This window comes from Tricharina praecox (assembly GCF_024521635.1).
Source record: "Tricharina praecox strain CBS 144465 chromosome Unknown BZA05scaffold_42, whole genome shotgun sequence".
NCBI lineage: Eukaryota > Fungi > Ascomycota > Pezizomycetes > Pezizales > Pyronemataceae > Tricharina > Tricharina praecox.
The window spans coordinates 71,501-86,126 of NW_026250444.1; the positions used below are offsets into that span (position 1 = coordinate 71,501).

The 14,626-nt window shown below is 55.4% G+C and overlaps 4 protein-coding genes across 4 annotated transcripts; 1 reads left to right on the forward strand and 3 right to left on the reverse strand.

Annotated features, from left to right (window-relative positions):
- Positions 1-245: 245 nt before the first annotated feature.
- Positions 246-1,744, reverse strand: BZA05DRAFT_207984 (uncharacterized protein). The gene is made up of 2 exons (XM_051479580.1): positions 1,121-1,744; positions 246-1,053 (listed from the first exon to the last, which is right to left on the reverse strand). The coding sequence occupies exons 1-2, from the start codon at positions 1,383-1,385 to the stop codon at positions 593-595; spliced, it is 726 nt and encodes a 241-aa protein (XP_051334982.1). The 5' UTR covers positions 1,386-1,744; the 3' UTR covers positions 246-592.
- Positions 1,745-8,421: 6,677 nt separating this feature from the next.
- BZA05DRAFT_344608 (WD40-repeat-containing domain protein) lies at positions 8,422-9,952 on the forward strand (the record flags this gene model as incomplete). Its single annotated transcript, XM_051481134.1, has 2 exons — positions 8,422-8,730; positions 8,783-9,952. 2 exons carry the CDS (start codon positions 8,422-8,424, stop codon positions 9,950-9,952), a joined length of 1,479 nt encoding a protein of 492 aa, XP_051334983.1.
- Positions 9,953-10,307: 355 nt separating this feature from the next.
- Positions 10,308-10,904, reverse strand: BZA05DRAFT_412576 (uncharacterized protein). Its single transcript, XM_051485116.1, has one exon. It carries the CDS (start codon positions 10,820-10,822, stop codon positions 10,607-10,609), a length of 216 nt encoding a protein of 71 aa, XP_051334984.1. The 5' UTR covers positions 10,823-10,904; the 3' UTR covers positions 10,308-10,606.
- On the reverse strand, positions 10,766-14,573 carry BZA05DRAFT_412577 (chitin synthase-domain-containing protein). Its single transcript, XM_051485117.1, has 2 exons — positions 11,132-14,573; positions 10,766-11,065 (listed from the first exon to the last, which is right to left on the reverse strand). The coding sequence occupies exons 1-2, from the start codon at positions 14,517-14,519 to the stop codon at positions 10,920-10,922; spliced, it is 3,534 nt and encodes a 1,177-aa protein (XP_051334985.1). The 5' UTR covers positions 14,520-14,573; the 3' UTR covers positions 10,766-10,919.
- Between the last annotated feature and the right edge of the window lie 53 nt (positions 14,574-14,626).

Consider the following 14,626-nt stretch of genomic DNA (forward strand, 5'->3'; position numbering starts at 1 on the left):
TAGGTTCTGCCTCAGCTGAGGCAGACAATGAGCTTCCGCCGGTTGGATGAAATCGAAGGAGTCCGTGATTCAGAGATGTCGCGGCTTCTCGGCGGAAGGTCGGGTGGAGGATAGTTCTTTACCTCCTTTGCGGATATCGAAAGTGTTTCGCACGTATGTAGAATCTCAAAACCTAATCGATTAAAGTTATACGCAACATTGGCGCTACCCAGGTGGTGGCACCCGGGTCGGCCAAAGCCGTGGACGGAGAAGGAGGTGTGACGGAGAATTCGTACTGGTCCATCGATCGAAACTGTGTCGTGGGATTAGACTGTAGGAAGGGAATCCTAGGGTCTGAGAGGATGAAAAGATTAAAGGTTCAAACAAATAATCCGCGGACTGTATCAGAAGGGCCAAGATAAAAAGGAGCGTAATCGCACCGAAGTGCTGGGGGCCAGGACTAAAAACCAAAGTTCTTCATCGACGGTTTGAAGACTCAGTTGAAGGATGCTTGTAAACACCATTCGAAGGTCAACCCTTTGGTTGTCGAGCGGCATCAAGAGAGTGTCGATTGTCATTGTGAGTGACAAGGGGTCGAGAGATTGTCGTTTTATCAAGGTATGAAACTGCCGAAAGTCGGATCGAAATCGAGAATCGTCAAATTTTCCTTCGCACTCGCAGTCGACAGAGAATAGCCAGATCGGGTGGAGCTAGATATCTCCAACCGTTTCCAACGATCAAGGTGGTTTGCACATGAAACGGTCGAAGACCATTCGGACCTCATCGACATGAATGCATATCGGATGTAGCAAAATAACGCCATGAGGAGGTTCGAGGACAAGCAGCGATCAGACGCCATCCCGGGGACGCTCGGTTCAGCCCGGTACGCTCGGATATCGGATCGACGGAACGACAGAACATCTCGGGGAACGCCGAATGGCGTGTAATCGGAGCAGGTGCCACGCGCCTCCATGAAAAGCCGCCCCCTTCGAAAAGTGCTCGGCATCATCGATATAAAGCTGCGTCGGAATGGACCGAATGCCGCAGGTGTGGGCAAAAATGTTTCAACTAGGCCTGTACATGAACCCTTAATTAGCACTACTGCTCGTGAATCACGATCAAAAAAAAAGTGATAATTGACCTATTCCTTTGGGGTTCCCCACCACACTGGCTGTTCCGCAAATCTCCACATCTTCGGTACCGATGTGATGGGATGATCGAAAATGCAATCGCAAGGCGCTGCTTCCCCTCATCCGAGATCCGGGATCAGAGGATTGAGATGGTGCGAACGGCCAAAGAACCTGCGGAACGTGAAATTGCCAGAATTCCGCAGGAGCTGGTCGACGGCTGCCCCCAAAGGACGGGCCGCCGACAAGGAGACAACGAGACATCGGTTCGATAGCCATGTATTTAAGCCGGGCAGTACTACTACGTACGTAGCGGAAACCTCCCGGGAGGCGAAAGCCTAGGGGCTTCTAGGAGGATAGTGCGTCGAGAGAAGGCGGGATTGGAATTCCGTAATCTTTAGCTGGTCTTGCTACGAGCTGTTAGCAGGCGAGATTCAGGAATCCGAACTTCTGCCGCCGAGAGGGAGAGCCTACATAGCGGTGTGCTACCCCGCTTGTAAGTCGATTGTTGGGGTGGAGGATAGGTACTGTGGCTTTCTAGCGGATGATAGGTATCTGGGACCAATATGTAGCGAACGACGGGTCGCCTCTTCTGACCTGGCCTGGCCAAGTCGATAAAAAGGCGGTATCAATGTGTCACCCGTGTTCGATTTCCCACGAGCCTGCATAGGAAGCGGTCTGGGGGGGGGGGGCGAGAACCGGCTCCTGGGACCCGGTAAGGTTGATGATTTGAACCAAGGCATCTGCACAGATGTCAGCTGGTGACCTTTTGAAACCTCGCGAAGCCATGTGCATGATATCACCCACCAACCAGATTCCAGAGTCGCGGAAGAGTAGCTGCATAGAACTTTCGTTGCGCCGAGGAGGCCGTCACCTGAATGGCGTCCCAAGACGACTGTAGCTATGTGAAGCTGAAGGCCTGTCTTGATAGGAGGCGTAGTGGTGGAATAAAACCCGAGCGACGGACGGAAGTAATGTTGGGTTCCCCGCACACGTCGCTCTCTCTACCCCAACACCACTAACACGCAGTCTAAGTTGCACTAACGTGCGAAGAATCAAAGATGAAGCCGGTGTTGCCCGGAGGAAATCTTCTTCGAGGAGGTATATGCGTGTGGGCGGGCATCCCTTTGGAACTTAGGATTTGCAGGAAGACAGAAAGCGATGACGGAGATGGGGGGTTGGCAGGGAGCTTTCTTTACGATATGTCGGATGGGGACAGTGGTGGGCAGGTAAGTGGTAGAAAGTACACAGCCCAAAAAAAACCTCATTTAAGAGGCAACCCCCTCAATTGTTTGCTTTTTCGCGCTTAACGCACATATATTTTCCGAACAGCGCACAGAAAATATATAAATCGCCAGTCTGCTTTGCGAATAGCTTGCCAAGGCCCCGATTAGGCGCGCGGATTACCAGGTGCGGGGAGCCGTCCCGCGTCAATAGGGAGGGGTGTCTCTTTTGGGGTGAGCTTTCCCGGAACAATCCACGGCCGGGCGACACCCCAAGGAATAGCCAGCTGGGCCGGCCTCCGATCATCGATGATGTAGGTAGACGCTGCGAGGCACATCGAAGGAGCCGGCCCTGAACATGATCACAAATGCCGCCAGAAACCGATCGGCCCCCATTGTTGGCCCTGCGCGCGCATTCTAGACTCGCCCGGCTGTAAGACCACTCTCAAGTTCCAAAATACATACTCGCTTTGAGGACTGCAACGCACGGTAAATATGCCCTCCTGTTTTGCCCATTCGCCGTCCGCTGGAGGACTTGATGTTGGGCACAAGGCGAATCACCTTGAGGCCCCGGGACAGGACTTTACGGCGAGCGAGACGAGCGGAAGAGCAGCGACGAGACAAGCATGTTCAGGGCTATTCTTTTTTGGTCCCTACGCTTTGTGAGTGATATACAGTGATGCAGTATGGGTCGAGTAAGTAGTACTGATTGGGCGTCCAGCAGTAACTACGGCCATAGTCAGCACCTCAACAGACACATGTTAATCGTACGGGTGATGGGGCACCCTTCCACCCTCCCGACTCGGCACGAAGAAGAAGCGGCATTCCATCACGTCGATCAAGGCAAAGCGAAGGCGAAAGTGGTTATCTATCAACCCGTCGTCACGTAAAAGCCCAGGGCATCCTTGCTCGGCCATTAGGCTCGAGCTGTTCAAGACTTTTCCCATATCCAAGCCACAAGCTCTTTCCAAAACGAGCCAAATCTGTTTGGCGCCTGCTCGAATCTCAGCTTGCTTCGTCTGGTGCCCAACACTGCGATGATTCGATACTGCACTCCGGAGTTCGGGCAGTATGAAGTGCATGGAATGCCCAATTAAGGAGCTGAAAGTACGGCTGCAACTCAGGGAATAGTGGCGATGATGAGTGGTGATGTGGTTGTGGTGGTGGTGGCCGGTGATGGTGGGTAGTGGTCATGGTGTTGATGATGCTCCCTGGTTGAAGATGTTCGGGCCTTTTTTGAAAAACTAAGGCAGCCTGCCTGCATACGCACGATGCCTATCTACGGTGCCAATTGGAACGGAGCTCTCGGAATGTCTGCACTAGCGCCGTTATATTTGTGCTGCTGATATCGAGGGATTACCGATGTTAGGTCAATGATCTTCCACACGAGACCACGCACACCGCTCGTGGGGGGTGGGGGAGGTGACTGGCGCATCAAGGAGCTTCGTTTCAAACTTCCTCCTGACTCTGTGGATCGAGTTTATTGCCCACAAGACCCATTGCTCTCCGTAACCCCCGGTTGCTTGCCCATATTCTTGCACGAAGCTGTATACTGCACTGGGGCCTGGAGTATAACCCCCGCACATACGCATTTGCGCGGGACAGCTCGCTCAAGCAGCCCACATGTAGAGAAGATTGGGTAGTGTATGTCTCGGCGGGGGCTTCCGATCACCCGATAAATTCCTCATGTACTCCATCACGATACAACGGATGGTTAGCGGGCCGATGTGTGTCGATGGGGCAGATGAAACCGAATGAATAGATCCAATCAGACCAGTTCGGAAAGTCCACGTCGGAACCAGACGCGTATATCTGCATCTTCCCCGCCCTCTCCGTGCCATGACTGTACGTATGTATGTATGTACCAGTCAACTCCCTGGACAGCGCAATTCTTGACCACCCGACTGTAATCCAGGGAGAAGCTGATGTTCCACTCCACCCCACTACTCACTCTAGAGTTGGGTGGACCGGCGCATTCTTTGGTTTTGTCGAATTCTTGATCCGTTGATATTACCTGTGCTATGCATGAGGAACCATGGAGATATGCCACGTATCTGAGGTCATAACCGCCTAGACCCTGGATGGTATCAATCGAGGAATGAGTGGGAAGATTGATGGGGATGCGGGGTTTGATTCACTTCCTCGACGAGGATCGATGGTTAGGTGGTAGGCGCTAGCCGAAGCTTTTCATGGCGGACAAAGCAATGGAGTTCATGGATCGCAATCCGCGGCGGAATGCTCAGGGAGCAGCTTGAGCTTGAAGCCTGTGAACACTAACACGAGTTAGCATAGGTAGGGCCGGGATATGTATGCACTCTGCTCCAGTGCAGCGTGAGGACCACAGAATGGGGACCAGTTGGACTTGCAAAAGATGAGGAAAGGGTGTGGACGGTGTTCGGTCAGCACGAAGGTCAGGGGGGAGGATGCTGCGATGATCGGAGATTGGATGAATGCGGAAGCACTTTTGAATATGTTGTGATATTGTTTGTTTTAGGTCCATCGTCGTCATGGAACGATACATGCATGCGTTTCCGGCCAGGTTTTTTTTGGCACATATGCGTGCAGGAGTAGACGTGCACTCATAAGCTGTCACTCGCCTCCAGTCGCTAACATCTGCCGAAAGAGCTATGGGTTGCGATAACAGCTAGCTTATGGCTTTTTTTTCTCTCCTGCCTTAGAAGCAGCAGGTTCAGCTAAGTACAACTGTCCGGTTGGGTGAATGGTAACCAGTATGTAGTTACTCTACAGTGTGATGTCGAATACCGCAGCACACCAGGTCTTCGATGATGTCAGGCTTCGGTGACACTAACAGAGTAGGGGTGAGCACGACCACCCCGGTTTGTTGCGGTGGTGTGTTGCGCAAATCCGTAGTTGCATGGAGTGTCCCTCCTCTCCTGCACAGAATATGCATTTTGATAGTCCTATAATTTTAGGCTGGGTCGGTCTGTGATGGCTTGAGTCGGCTGCGTGAATCAGCTGGCCGTATCTTTTAGGCCGGCCGGGCTGCGATGGCTCGAGTCGGCTGCTTGAATCAGCTGGCCGGATCTTTCAAGCCGGTCGAGCTGCGATAGCTCGAGTCGGGCTGCTCGAATCAGCTGGCCGTATCCTTTCCCTCATTGCGATTGAACGAGATGGCCGGTTAGACTGCCGAGCGACTCCATCAACCAAAACCGACTACCGAGCGTCATTGTCACCCAGATCAACCCGTGGGTAGGCAAGGTGGGTACTTGATAGTATGGTGCGTTCGGCTGGCCAATATGCAAATCAATCGAGGACCGCATGTACCGGTATTTGGCGGTGAGGGTTGCAGTCGTGGAGAGCGCTGTCATTATTGTCAGCAGGCTCGTGAATCGTGCGACCCCTCCTCGAGAAAGCACCTTAACCTGTAGTATAACCTGTTCTCCCTGGTCGTCGACGCGATTATCTGTATGGCCTTCCGCTCGACTGTCACGCGAGGTCTTCACGGGGGGAGCTTGTCTTGGTAAGCATGTTTCCGTCTCGGTCCTAGCATGGCTGGTGACGCTGCAGAAGGTGTGTAAGCTAGTTGAGATGCCCAGCGGTGCAGCAGCTCCGGGTGTGGGATTGCGGATTGCAATAGAGTAGAGTAGATGGTCGTGTAAGTACGTAGAGGTTTCGGAGAGGAAGCGGTAACTATGCGGTCACAGTGCGCCGCCACAGTACCGAGAGATTTCGGAGTGGGAGTGGTAACCATGCCGCCAGGTATTACAGTGCACCGCCACAATGCGCCCCAGCAAGAAGGTGTGGCTGATGCGGTGTGAGCATTCCGAGCCAGACTCCAAGACGGCCAACTTCCAAGACAGCCCAAGACGGCCATCAAGGTCCTCCGCGACGCCCAAGACGGCGATGCCAAGACTTCCAAACGCACACACGAAACAAACACTCTACACAGCAGGCGAGTCACTGCTACATACCTCCGAGCTCTGGCCGTCAACCATGATCGGCCGTTCTTCCGGCAGCTTTTCAGGTATCGTCATATGGCTGGTAAGACCCAGCTGCCAGTCAGAACTGCCCTTGACCTGGCTTGACGCTTATCGACCCCCCCGAAGCCCAGAGCCAGAAGCGAACCTTCAACCAACTTTAAGGCGAAAGTCCCGATTTCTACCCGCTATCGGCGCCATCCCCCGCCAATTCTTCGAAAAACCAATCCCCATCCGCGCTCCTTCCTTCTGCTCTAACCCTCGATACTCTACGCACGATCCACCTCACGTTCCTCTCTTCCCCGCACCCTCTCCCCTCCAATCTGAACCAACCGCCAAGTTCGTTGCCGGAGGCCGCGGCGGCGAAGTTCCCAGGACCGGACTGACCATCTACATACCTGACGACAGTGTGGGGCAGGGGAACATCACGCATAACTATTTAAAGTACCTAGCTTCATGTCTGGAACTCCGCAGCACACCGCGATTGGCTGGCGGCCGTCGACGGCGGCCAATCCTAGCCACTCATGGTCAGCAGAAGGACATGGACATGGACTAGGAGATGGCGAGAGTGAGAGTGAGGGAGAAGGAGAAGGAGAATGGGGCGGCGTATCTCTAGTAGCACACGAGGTGGGGCTTCAGCTGTCCAACGAATCTGCCGACGGAGAGCGGCATGAACCAAGATCGCCACTGTCAGCAATCCTCGACCTCGGTGCAGCTGCTGCAGCCCGAGCAGAAGCAGAAGGTGGCGGTGGAGTGCGGTCTCGCGGCGCTTACCGCCATTCATCGCCAGCGAACCTGAGATCCCCAACAGCGGGGACGGACACGGCAGAGACGCCATCTTCTTTACTCTGGTCCTCGAGTGATAATCCAGCTCCTCGAAATAGTAACCGACTCCGCTTTCGCGAACATTCGGAAACGCCGCTTAATCCGACAACGTCCGACTCGACGCCCCCACATCCATCAACACCATCGTCGACTCCCGTCGGCGTAGCCCGCGACCGTACGAACGGATTCTCGCACATGCCGCACTCGCTTCGCAGACGCTCGGTCCCCCGTGCTGGTCGATCGCCCGACCTCCACGTTTTCGAGGATACGATCGAAGGAGAACTGGCCGACTCCGAGAGTGAGGTGGAGATGGAGGTGGAGGAGGGGGCTACTACGTTAGAACGTCGCGGCGCCCCTAGCGCCCTTGCCTCCGTCACCACTACCACCACTAACAACGATATCTGGAACACCACAGCTGCTGGTAGCCGCTGGGAGGACAATCTCCAATCGCCACCGTCGTTCGGCTCGTCAGGCAGCCAGTTATCGTCGTCGTCGGTGGCGTCGGACTTTGGAGGTGCTGCCATCACGCCGCGAGATACACAGGCAACGTCCATCGTCGGGAAGGAATTAGGCCTGTTTGCGTACGAAGAAATCGATACCGACGACGACGACGAAGGTGGCATCTCGTTCGACATGGAGATTGATGATGACAGCGTTTCGGTCGGAGCCATGCATCCGTCACCAGCAATGGCCGTAGACGAGCTTCTCCCAAGTAGCTTCACGACTCGATCGCTGTCGCCCGTTGGTGGAGGAGGAGGCGAGCTGACAGAAACCGTACAACTTCTGAATGGGGGCGCTGGCGGGAGCGAAGTATCTTCGACGTCGGCCATGCAACTCGATTTTGAAGTTGAGTACCCATCTCCGCCATCAGCGTCGGGACTGTTTTCCTCTGTCCCTCCTTCTCCTGCTTCGCCCACGGACCCGCAAGCTCCTACCACACCTTTCTCCGGGCCATCATCCCCGAGTTCAGATGTTGCAACAGCGGCATCCGACGAGGAGGAAGAGCAGGAGATGCATATACCTCCCAGCCAACCTACAGACAACGATGAATCGTCTCCAGCAAGCCCTCCTACAGTACCTACACCGATTGCCGAGCTCATCATCGACTACCCGCCAACCTCGTTCTTGGAGAATCACCCCCATATCTTCGCCTATCCCGAATACATGACTGTGCCAGCATTCTTCCCGGACCTGTTCACGAACCCGCCTACCATTTCACACGTCGCGTCCCTCGTCAATCTCGCTTCTGCGCAGGCCATAAACCCGTTCGATGACCACGACGAACACCCTAATGATGTGATATTCGACGATGCTCTGGTGACGCAAGAGATGGACAAGTACAATTCGGACTTTGCGAATTTCTGCGGTCAGCTGTGGCATTCGCAGATACCGTCGATACGAGATCACTATCGCTGCGGCAACCACTCGCCACCGCACATTTCATCGGAAGGGTTGAATATCGCCGAATGGTCACGGACACGGCCTGCCGAGATTACGCGAGAGGATGTGGATATCGGCTCAGACATCCAGGGAATACAGTGGGACAAACTCGAGCTGGGAAGGAAGGAAGCGAGGAGATGGAGGCAGGGGAGATATATCAACTACCGCAACATCCAGAGTTTCACCAAGGAAGGGCGGGTATGTTACTGCCTTCGGGGCATTGGGGCAGTTTCTAACTAACGTACAGCAGCAGCCAATCAGGTCGAATCGCGAATTCTTCACTTTCCTCCGACATAATACCCTTCGATGCCGGCTGATGCACTTCCAACTGCGCAACGTGCTTGCCCTGACCGACAGAAACAATATATTCTTTTCGAACGGCGACCAGGTCACCTCGTTCCACCCAGTCACAAACACGATCCGACAGCCCTTCCTCGACCTCAGCGACGAAGCCCATGGCGACTATTACCCCATCCGCATCTCCACCCTCGGAGCCTGCGGGGGCCCTGACGCGGTTCTCATGGCCGGAGGTTTTAATGGCACCTTCGCCATCAAACCGCTGAACGCGAACATATCGGACCCTCCCATAACCGGCGCGATAACGGGCCACGAAAACGGTATAACAAACCATATTCAGATAATCCGCTCGCGGCGCACGTCTACCCCTCAAGCCGTAATCTGCAGCAACGACAACCACATCCGAATCCTGGACATCGTCGACCCTCGCCGACGTTTCATATCTCACCACAGTTTCGCATGGGCCGTAAACTGCAGTGCCACATCCCCGGACTCGCGCCTCCGCGCCGTAGTCGGCGACTCCAAAGACGTCCTCATCGTCGACGCCGAGCGCGGCCGCACCGAGTTCACACTCCCGGGCCACCAAGACTTTGGCTTCGCGGCAGCGTGGTCAGACGACGGCTACACGATCGCCACGGGCAACCAAGACCAAACAGTGCGCATCTTCGACGCGCGAAACCTCTCGTCCACGCTCAAGACCTTCTCCATGACCATGGCTGGCTGCAGGACTCTGAAATTCTCGCCCATGGGCAACGGCAATCGCCAGGTCCTGGCCATGGCCGAGCCCGCGGACCTGCTGCACTTCGTCGACACGAAGACGTGGGAGCACGCGCAGACGGTCAGCTTCTGGGGAGAGGTCGGCGGCCTCGACTTTACGCCCGACGGCGAGCAGGTCGTCGTCGCTAACTGTGATCGCTACGTCGGCGGCGTCATGACTTTGCAGCGCAAGAAGGGCACCGATTGGTACCCTGATTGGACTCCGGACTGGGAGGAGAAGAAGACTGCCGAGGAGGAGAAGTTCATCGAGGTTGATGGAGGGACGAGATTGGGCAGGAGGGAGAGGACGGGGAAGGGCGGCAGGTGGAAACGGCTCGGCTCGGGTGGGCTGGCGGTCATGGTTTAGTTTAATTTTTTGCACATTGCTTGTGGATTGGCTCGTCGCGGTCGGTTGCTTAGGTTGGATACTATTAGGAGTTGGGAGTCGCACATTTTCTACTGTTTTTTTTCCGTTTTTTTTCCGTTTTTTTTCTTGCCTTTCTTGCCTTTCTTGCCCGACGATGAACTTACTCACTTACTTACTTATGGACTACTTCTTCGGTTTTGCTTACGGGTTTTATTTTCATGGTGCCGCTGTGCTAGGGTGTAGGTAGTGACCGTCATGATTGATGAATTGAAGCTTCACTCTGTTCTCTGTCTGCCGCGTTGGTTGGTCGGTCACTCGACGTCGACGACGGTGAAGGGAATAGGTACTCGCATTGTCCATTCGCCCTCATGTCTACCTATTCTAGATTTCCAGTAGTCCTCACTCTCGCCTTGCCTTGCTCCACTCCATTCGCTCGCACCTCGCCGCCATTAACCCTAATCCCGTTACTGAGATACTAAGAAACAAAGCGCAAATGATCCTCTGGATGTTTCATATCACTCGATCATGAAAACAAAAGTTTTTGGGTCAAAGAAAGAAGAAAGATATCATCTCACATTGTCCTCTCACAGCTGTTCCATTCCATTCACTCTCACCCGCCATTCACCCCCCACTTCTCGCCCTCGTCCGCCCGTTTTATAGAATCAAAGAAGAAGAAGAAAAAAAGAAAAGAAAAGTCAAGTCAAGTAAATGACCAGAAACAAGAAAACAAGAAAACAGGATATCATCCACCACCACCAACAGCACCACCACGAGCACGCATAATTCGCTACAAGTAGAGTAGAGTAATCCACCCGCCAAAGAAAAGAAGAAAACCCCGCCGGCCGCCAAATCAAAAATCAAAAAGAACATCAATCAATCAATCAATCAATCAAATATTAATACCTCCCTCCCCACCCTCCTGCTCATACCGCACACGCACGCCTAACATTACTTACATACATACATACTACATCTCGCTTTCGGAATAATGATGCCACCCTCCCCCTCCAGAGTGATACTGACTCGGTGGCGGGGGCGGGTAACCGGCAGCGGCAGCGGCGGCCCGATTCGCGTCTGGCGCCCAACTGCTCTGGGGGGCTCTCAGGCGACGTTCTATATCCCCACATCAGTAACAAAACCACAAAAGCGAGAGAGAAAAGGGGGGAAAAGGGAGGGTACCTTTCTCGAAGTCGCCCCAGCGCTTCATGACGATCTTGCTGGAGTCGAATTCGCCCTCGTCGTCGTGTGCATCGCCCTTACTCTCGCCCTCGACCTTACGAGTATCACCCCACGAGAAGTCATCGAACTTCCAGAACGCGTAACTGGGGAGGACCAAGTTCCAAATGGGCAGGGAAAGGAGGTAGATCAGCATCCAGAGTACGTAGCTCCAGCGGTGAGCGGTGAGGACGATGAGCACGGCGGGCAGGCCCAGGATCATGGCGAGCAGGACCAGCGGGATTATCGGCACCGGCCGTGTGTACGTCGAGATGATGATCAGGTAGAAGGTGAATGCTATTGCGGCGGGGAGCACGAGCGTGCCGATCAGCTCGATGAAGACGACGAATTGCATGCTGAAGCAGAAGGTCCCGCAGAGATCCCTAACCAAGACGAGCTCCATGAGGTTGTGCACCGTCGAGTTGATCCAGCGGCGGCGTTGCGAGAGGAGGACTTTGAATTCGTCGGGGACAACGGTTTTGCACACGGCCTGCGGCACGAAGATCTGTTTGCGCTTGGGGAAGGTCTTGAGCATGAGTGTCGACAGGTAACGATCTTCTCCCAGGAGCAGCAGGTTCTTGGTGTGCAGGGTTTCAACCACGTTCTCCGAGTAATGCTCGACGACGTCCGGGTTGGCGAGGATCGGGACCCAGTAGTTCTGTCCGCCTTTGGGTGCCTTGATACGGTACATACAGAAACATCCGGGCAGACAGGTGACACCTCCAAAGACCGATTCGAACGCCTTGGTAAGATGATGCGAGATGAAGTATTCGAACACTTGAATCATGGACACCCAGGAGGCCGTTTTGTTTGCGATCTTCGTCTCTCCGCAGAGTCCCATAATCTCGGGATCGTGGACCATGGCACCGACCATGTGGGTGACCGAGTCGGGGAACACCTTGGTATCGGCGTCGACCATGAGCACCATCTCGTAGTAATCTGGCGACATTCCAGTGATCTTCCAGATTCCGTTGAACATCTCGAACTCCAGCTCCGTCATACGCTCGTCGAACATGACCTTCTGCAGGAAACTCATCAGAATGATCTGGGAATCGCGCTTTCCTCTGTTACCGGCCTTCTTCGTTTCCGCGGGGGTACCGCACTTGACCACGACGAGCATGGGCACGCGCTGCTGCTTGTCCTCGGGGACCTGCGAGTTGTCACCGTAGTCGTAGAATCCGGCGTAGACCTTTGCCATGTTGTGACGCTTGGAACCCGATGCGACAGCCACGTACGAGAACGCGGGGACCTTCTCGGGCGGGGTAGCGTGGTCCTTCATCATCGAGAGGATGACATCCGGCGTCGTCATGGTTTCTCCGTGACCCATAATCATACCGTCGCAGACGATCAGCATGAGCTTGTGCGAGTTCGGGTAATCGGTGGTCGCGATCGAGTCGAGGGTGGTGCGGACTCCCTGCTCGCCTTCCGAGTAACAGGTGATGAGACACATGCAGTGAGCGAGCGGGAATCCGTGAGGCTGGTACTCTGGAGGCGGCTGGGGGACAACGGCCTCGTGGACGAAGCCGGCAGGACTACTGCCTTCCTCGCTGAATACCTGACTGAACCTGTCGCCCGGCACTCCGGATCCGTAGGAAGGGTTCAACAGTTGCGAGCTGACGCCAGAGTTCATGCCGCTGATGCTTGCTTGGGATCCATTGCCCTGGGAGTACAAATTCGAGCCGGGGGCCAGGTGTCGCCCGCTGGAGGTCTGCGAGCCCATCGTCGTCATGGTCGGCTTGTGTCTGCTCTGAGGGCGATCGGCGGCGTAGGGACTAGTGAACCTACTAGTCGTGGGAAGGAAGCTGCCCCTCTTGGCGGATCGATCGGTGTTGTTTGCGTCCTGGAGTTTGGGTGCCGGGCGGTAGATGTCATCGGCCCAGTCCTCGATCTCGTTCCGTCTTGCCTTCAGGTTCTTCCTCGAGGCGGCATCCCGGTTCGCACCGAGCCTCCAACTCAGGAACCATCCAAAAAACAGGGCGAGGATGAACTTGATGAGCACGATGCTGACGATGAAGGCGAGCGACACGTAGAGCACGACCTGGGAAGCGATGCACCCAACGGTCTCAGTGTCGATGCTTCCGACCCTGATGATCTCGTTAAGACATTTTGCCATCTGCCTCTCCTCGTTGGCCTGGAATCGATGGGTGATGTCTGTTCCGCGCAGAGCGCTGTTCTGTCGGATCTCGTCGAATTTGGATGTGTACACGACCTGGTTCCGGTCGAGCCAGGTGAGCAGGTTCAGATCGAGGACGCTACCCGAGTAGACGACCAGGTTCCTGGACGAGTTCCGGATGTCTTCCCACTTGTAGTAGACGTCGCCGTACACCTTCATTTTCCAGTAGGCCTGGCGAGCCACCTCGGTCGTGTGGCATCCCCAGCCCTCGTACTGTCCCTCGCCGAGCGTCGAGTTTGGCTGCGAAGAGCCGTCGGGTCGGAAGGCCTTACACGGGAAGTACCAGGCCAGATCTCCGTTGGAGGAGGTGACCACGTCGGAATTGTCGGCGGCGGTGATCAGCCCTTTGCAGTGACCGTTGACGTTCTGGAACAGGAACGAGATGTCCATGCCGCCGTAGCCGACCCCGCCTTCGACCGGGAGATTGTACAGTAGGTTGGTGCCGGCCGGGATGTCGACGGCGGCAGGATGCGTCATGAGGTTCATGTTGTAGGCGCGGCCGTGGATGATCATGTAGCCTCTGTCCAGACCCAGCGGCTTCAGTCGTTCGGTGGCGTTCCCACAGACGGCCTGGGTGAATCCGAAGGTGAGGAAGCCGACGAACGCACAGATCAGCACGATGAGCGAGATCAATCCCATCTTCTCCCGCCACGCCCTCGCCTGAGCCTTCTGCGGCTTGCCAAAGCACCTCAACACGGCATCCGGACACCAGAACGTGACGATCGCGCAGTAGACATTCCACGCGCTCGGCGGGCTCAGCGTCTCCTTCTGCTGCTTCTTGGCCATGGCCTTTTCATTGTACGACTGCCTCTTTGTCGATTGTCTCTGCAGCTTTTTCGGCGCAGCAGCTCTGCTAGTCGCCGCCCCACCACCGCCGCCAATCGGCCGCTCATCATCATACTCCCTCTGCTGATGCCTCGCAAAACTCTTGAGATCCGTCTCCTCGGTGCTCGTGCTCGTCGACGCCGCCTCCTGATCCTCAATTATCGGATCGTTCCCGGTGGACGAGGGCATGACATCGACGCCCCTCTGCTGCGCGTGCTGGCGGTAGTAGTAATTAGGATGATCCTTTCCAATGCGCATGCGCTCAGGCTTGACCAGGCTCTTCTTCCTGCCCAGATCAGGGCCCGGCGTGCCCGTTCCATCGGAGTACGGGCCCGGCGATCCGATAGGCGACATGGGCGTTGACAACTGCGCAGGCCGCCGCGACTCCTCGCCCGCCGGTGGGAAATATCCTGCTCCGCCTCCTCCTCCGCCGCTGCCACCGCCTCCACCTCCGCCGCTGC

Excerpts from the sequence above, each read along its gene's own strand:
- BZA05DRAFT_412577 (XM_051485117.1), bottom strand. The coding sequence starts at position 14,519 with ATGTCGCCTATCGGATCGCCGGGCCCGTACTCCGATGGAACGGGCACG. Across the intron at positions 11,066-11,131 it reads CTGGGGCGACTTCGAGAAAG|AACGTCGCCTGAGAGCCCCC; the intron begins GTACCCTCCCTT and ends GTGGGGATATAG.
- BZA05DRAFT_207984 (XM_051479580.1), bottom strand. The coding sequence starts at position 1,385 with ATGGCTATCGAACCGATGTCTCGTTGTCTCCTTGTCGGCGGCCCGTCC. Across the intron at positions 1,054-1,120 it reads GGGGAACCCCAAAGGAATAG|GCCTAGTTGAAACATTTTTG; the intron begins GTCAATTATCAC and ends GTTCATGTACAG.
- BZA05DRAFT_412576 (XM_051485116.1), bottom strand. The coding sequence starts at position 10,822 with ATGTTCTTTTTGATTTTTGATTTGGCGGCCGGCGGGGTTTTCTTCTTT.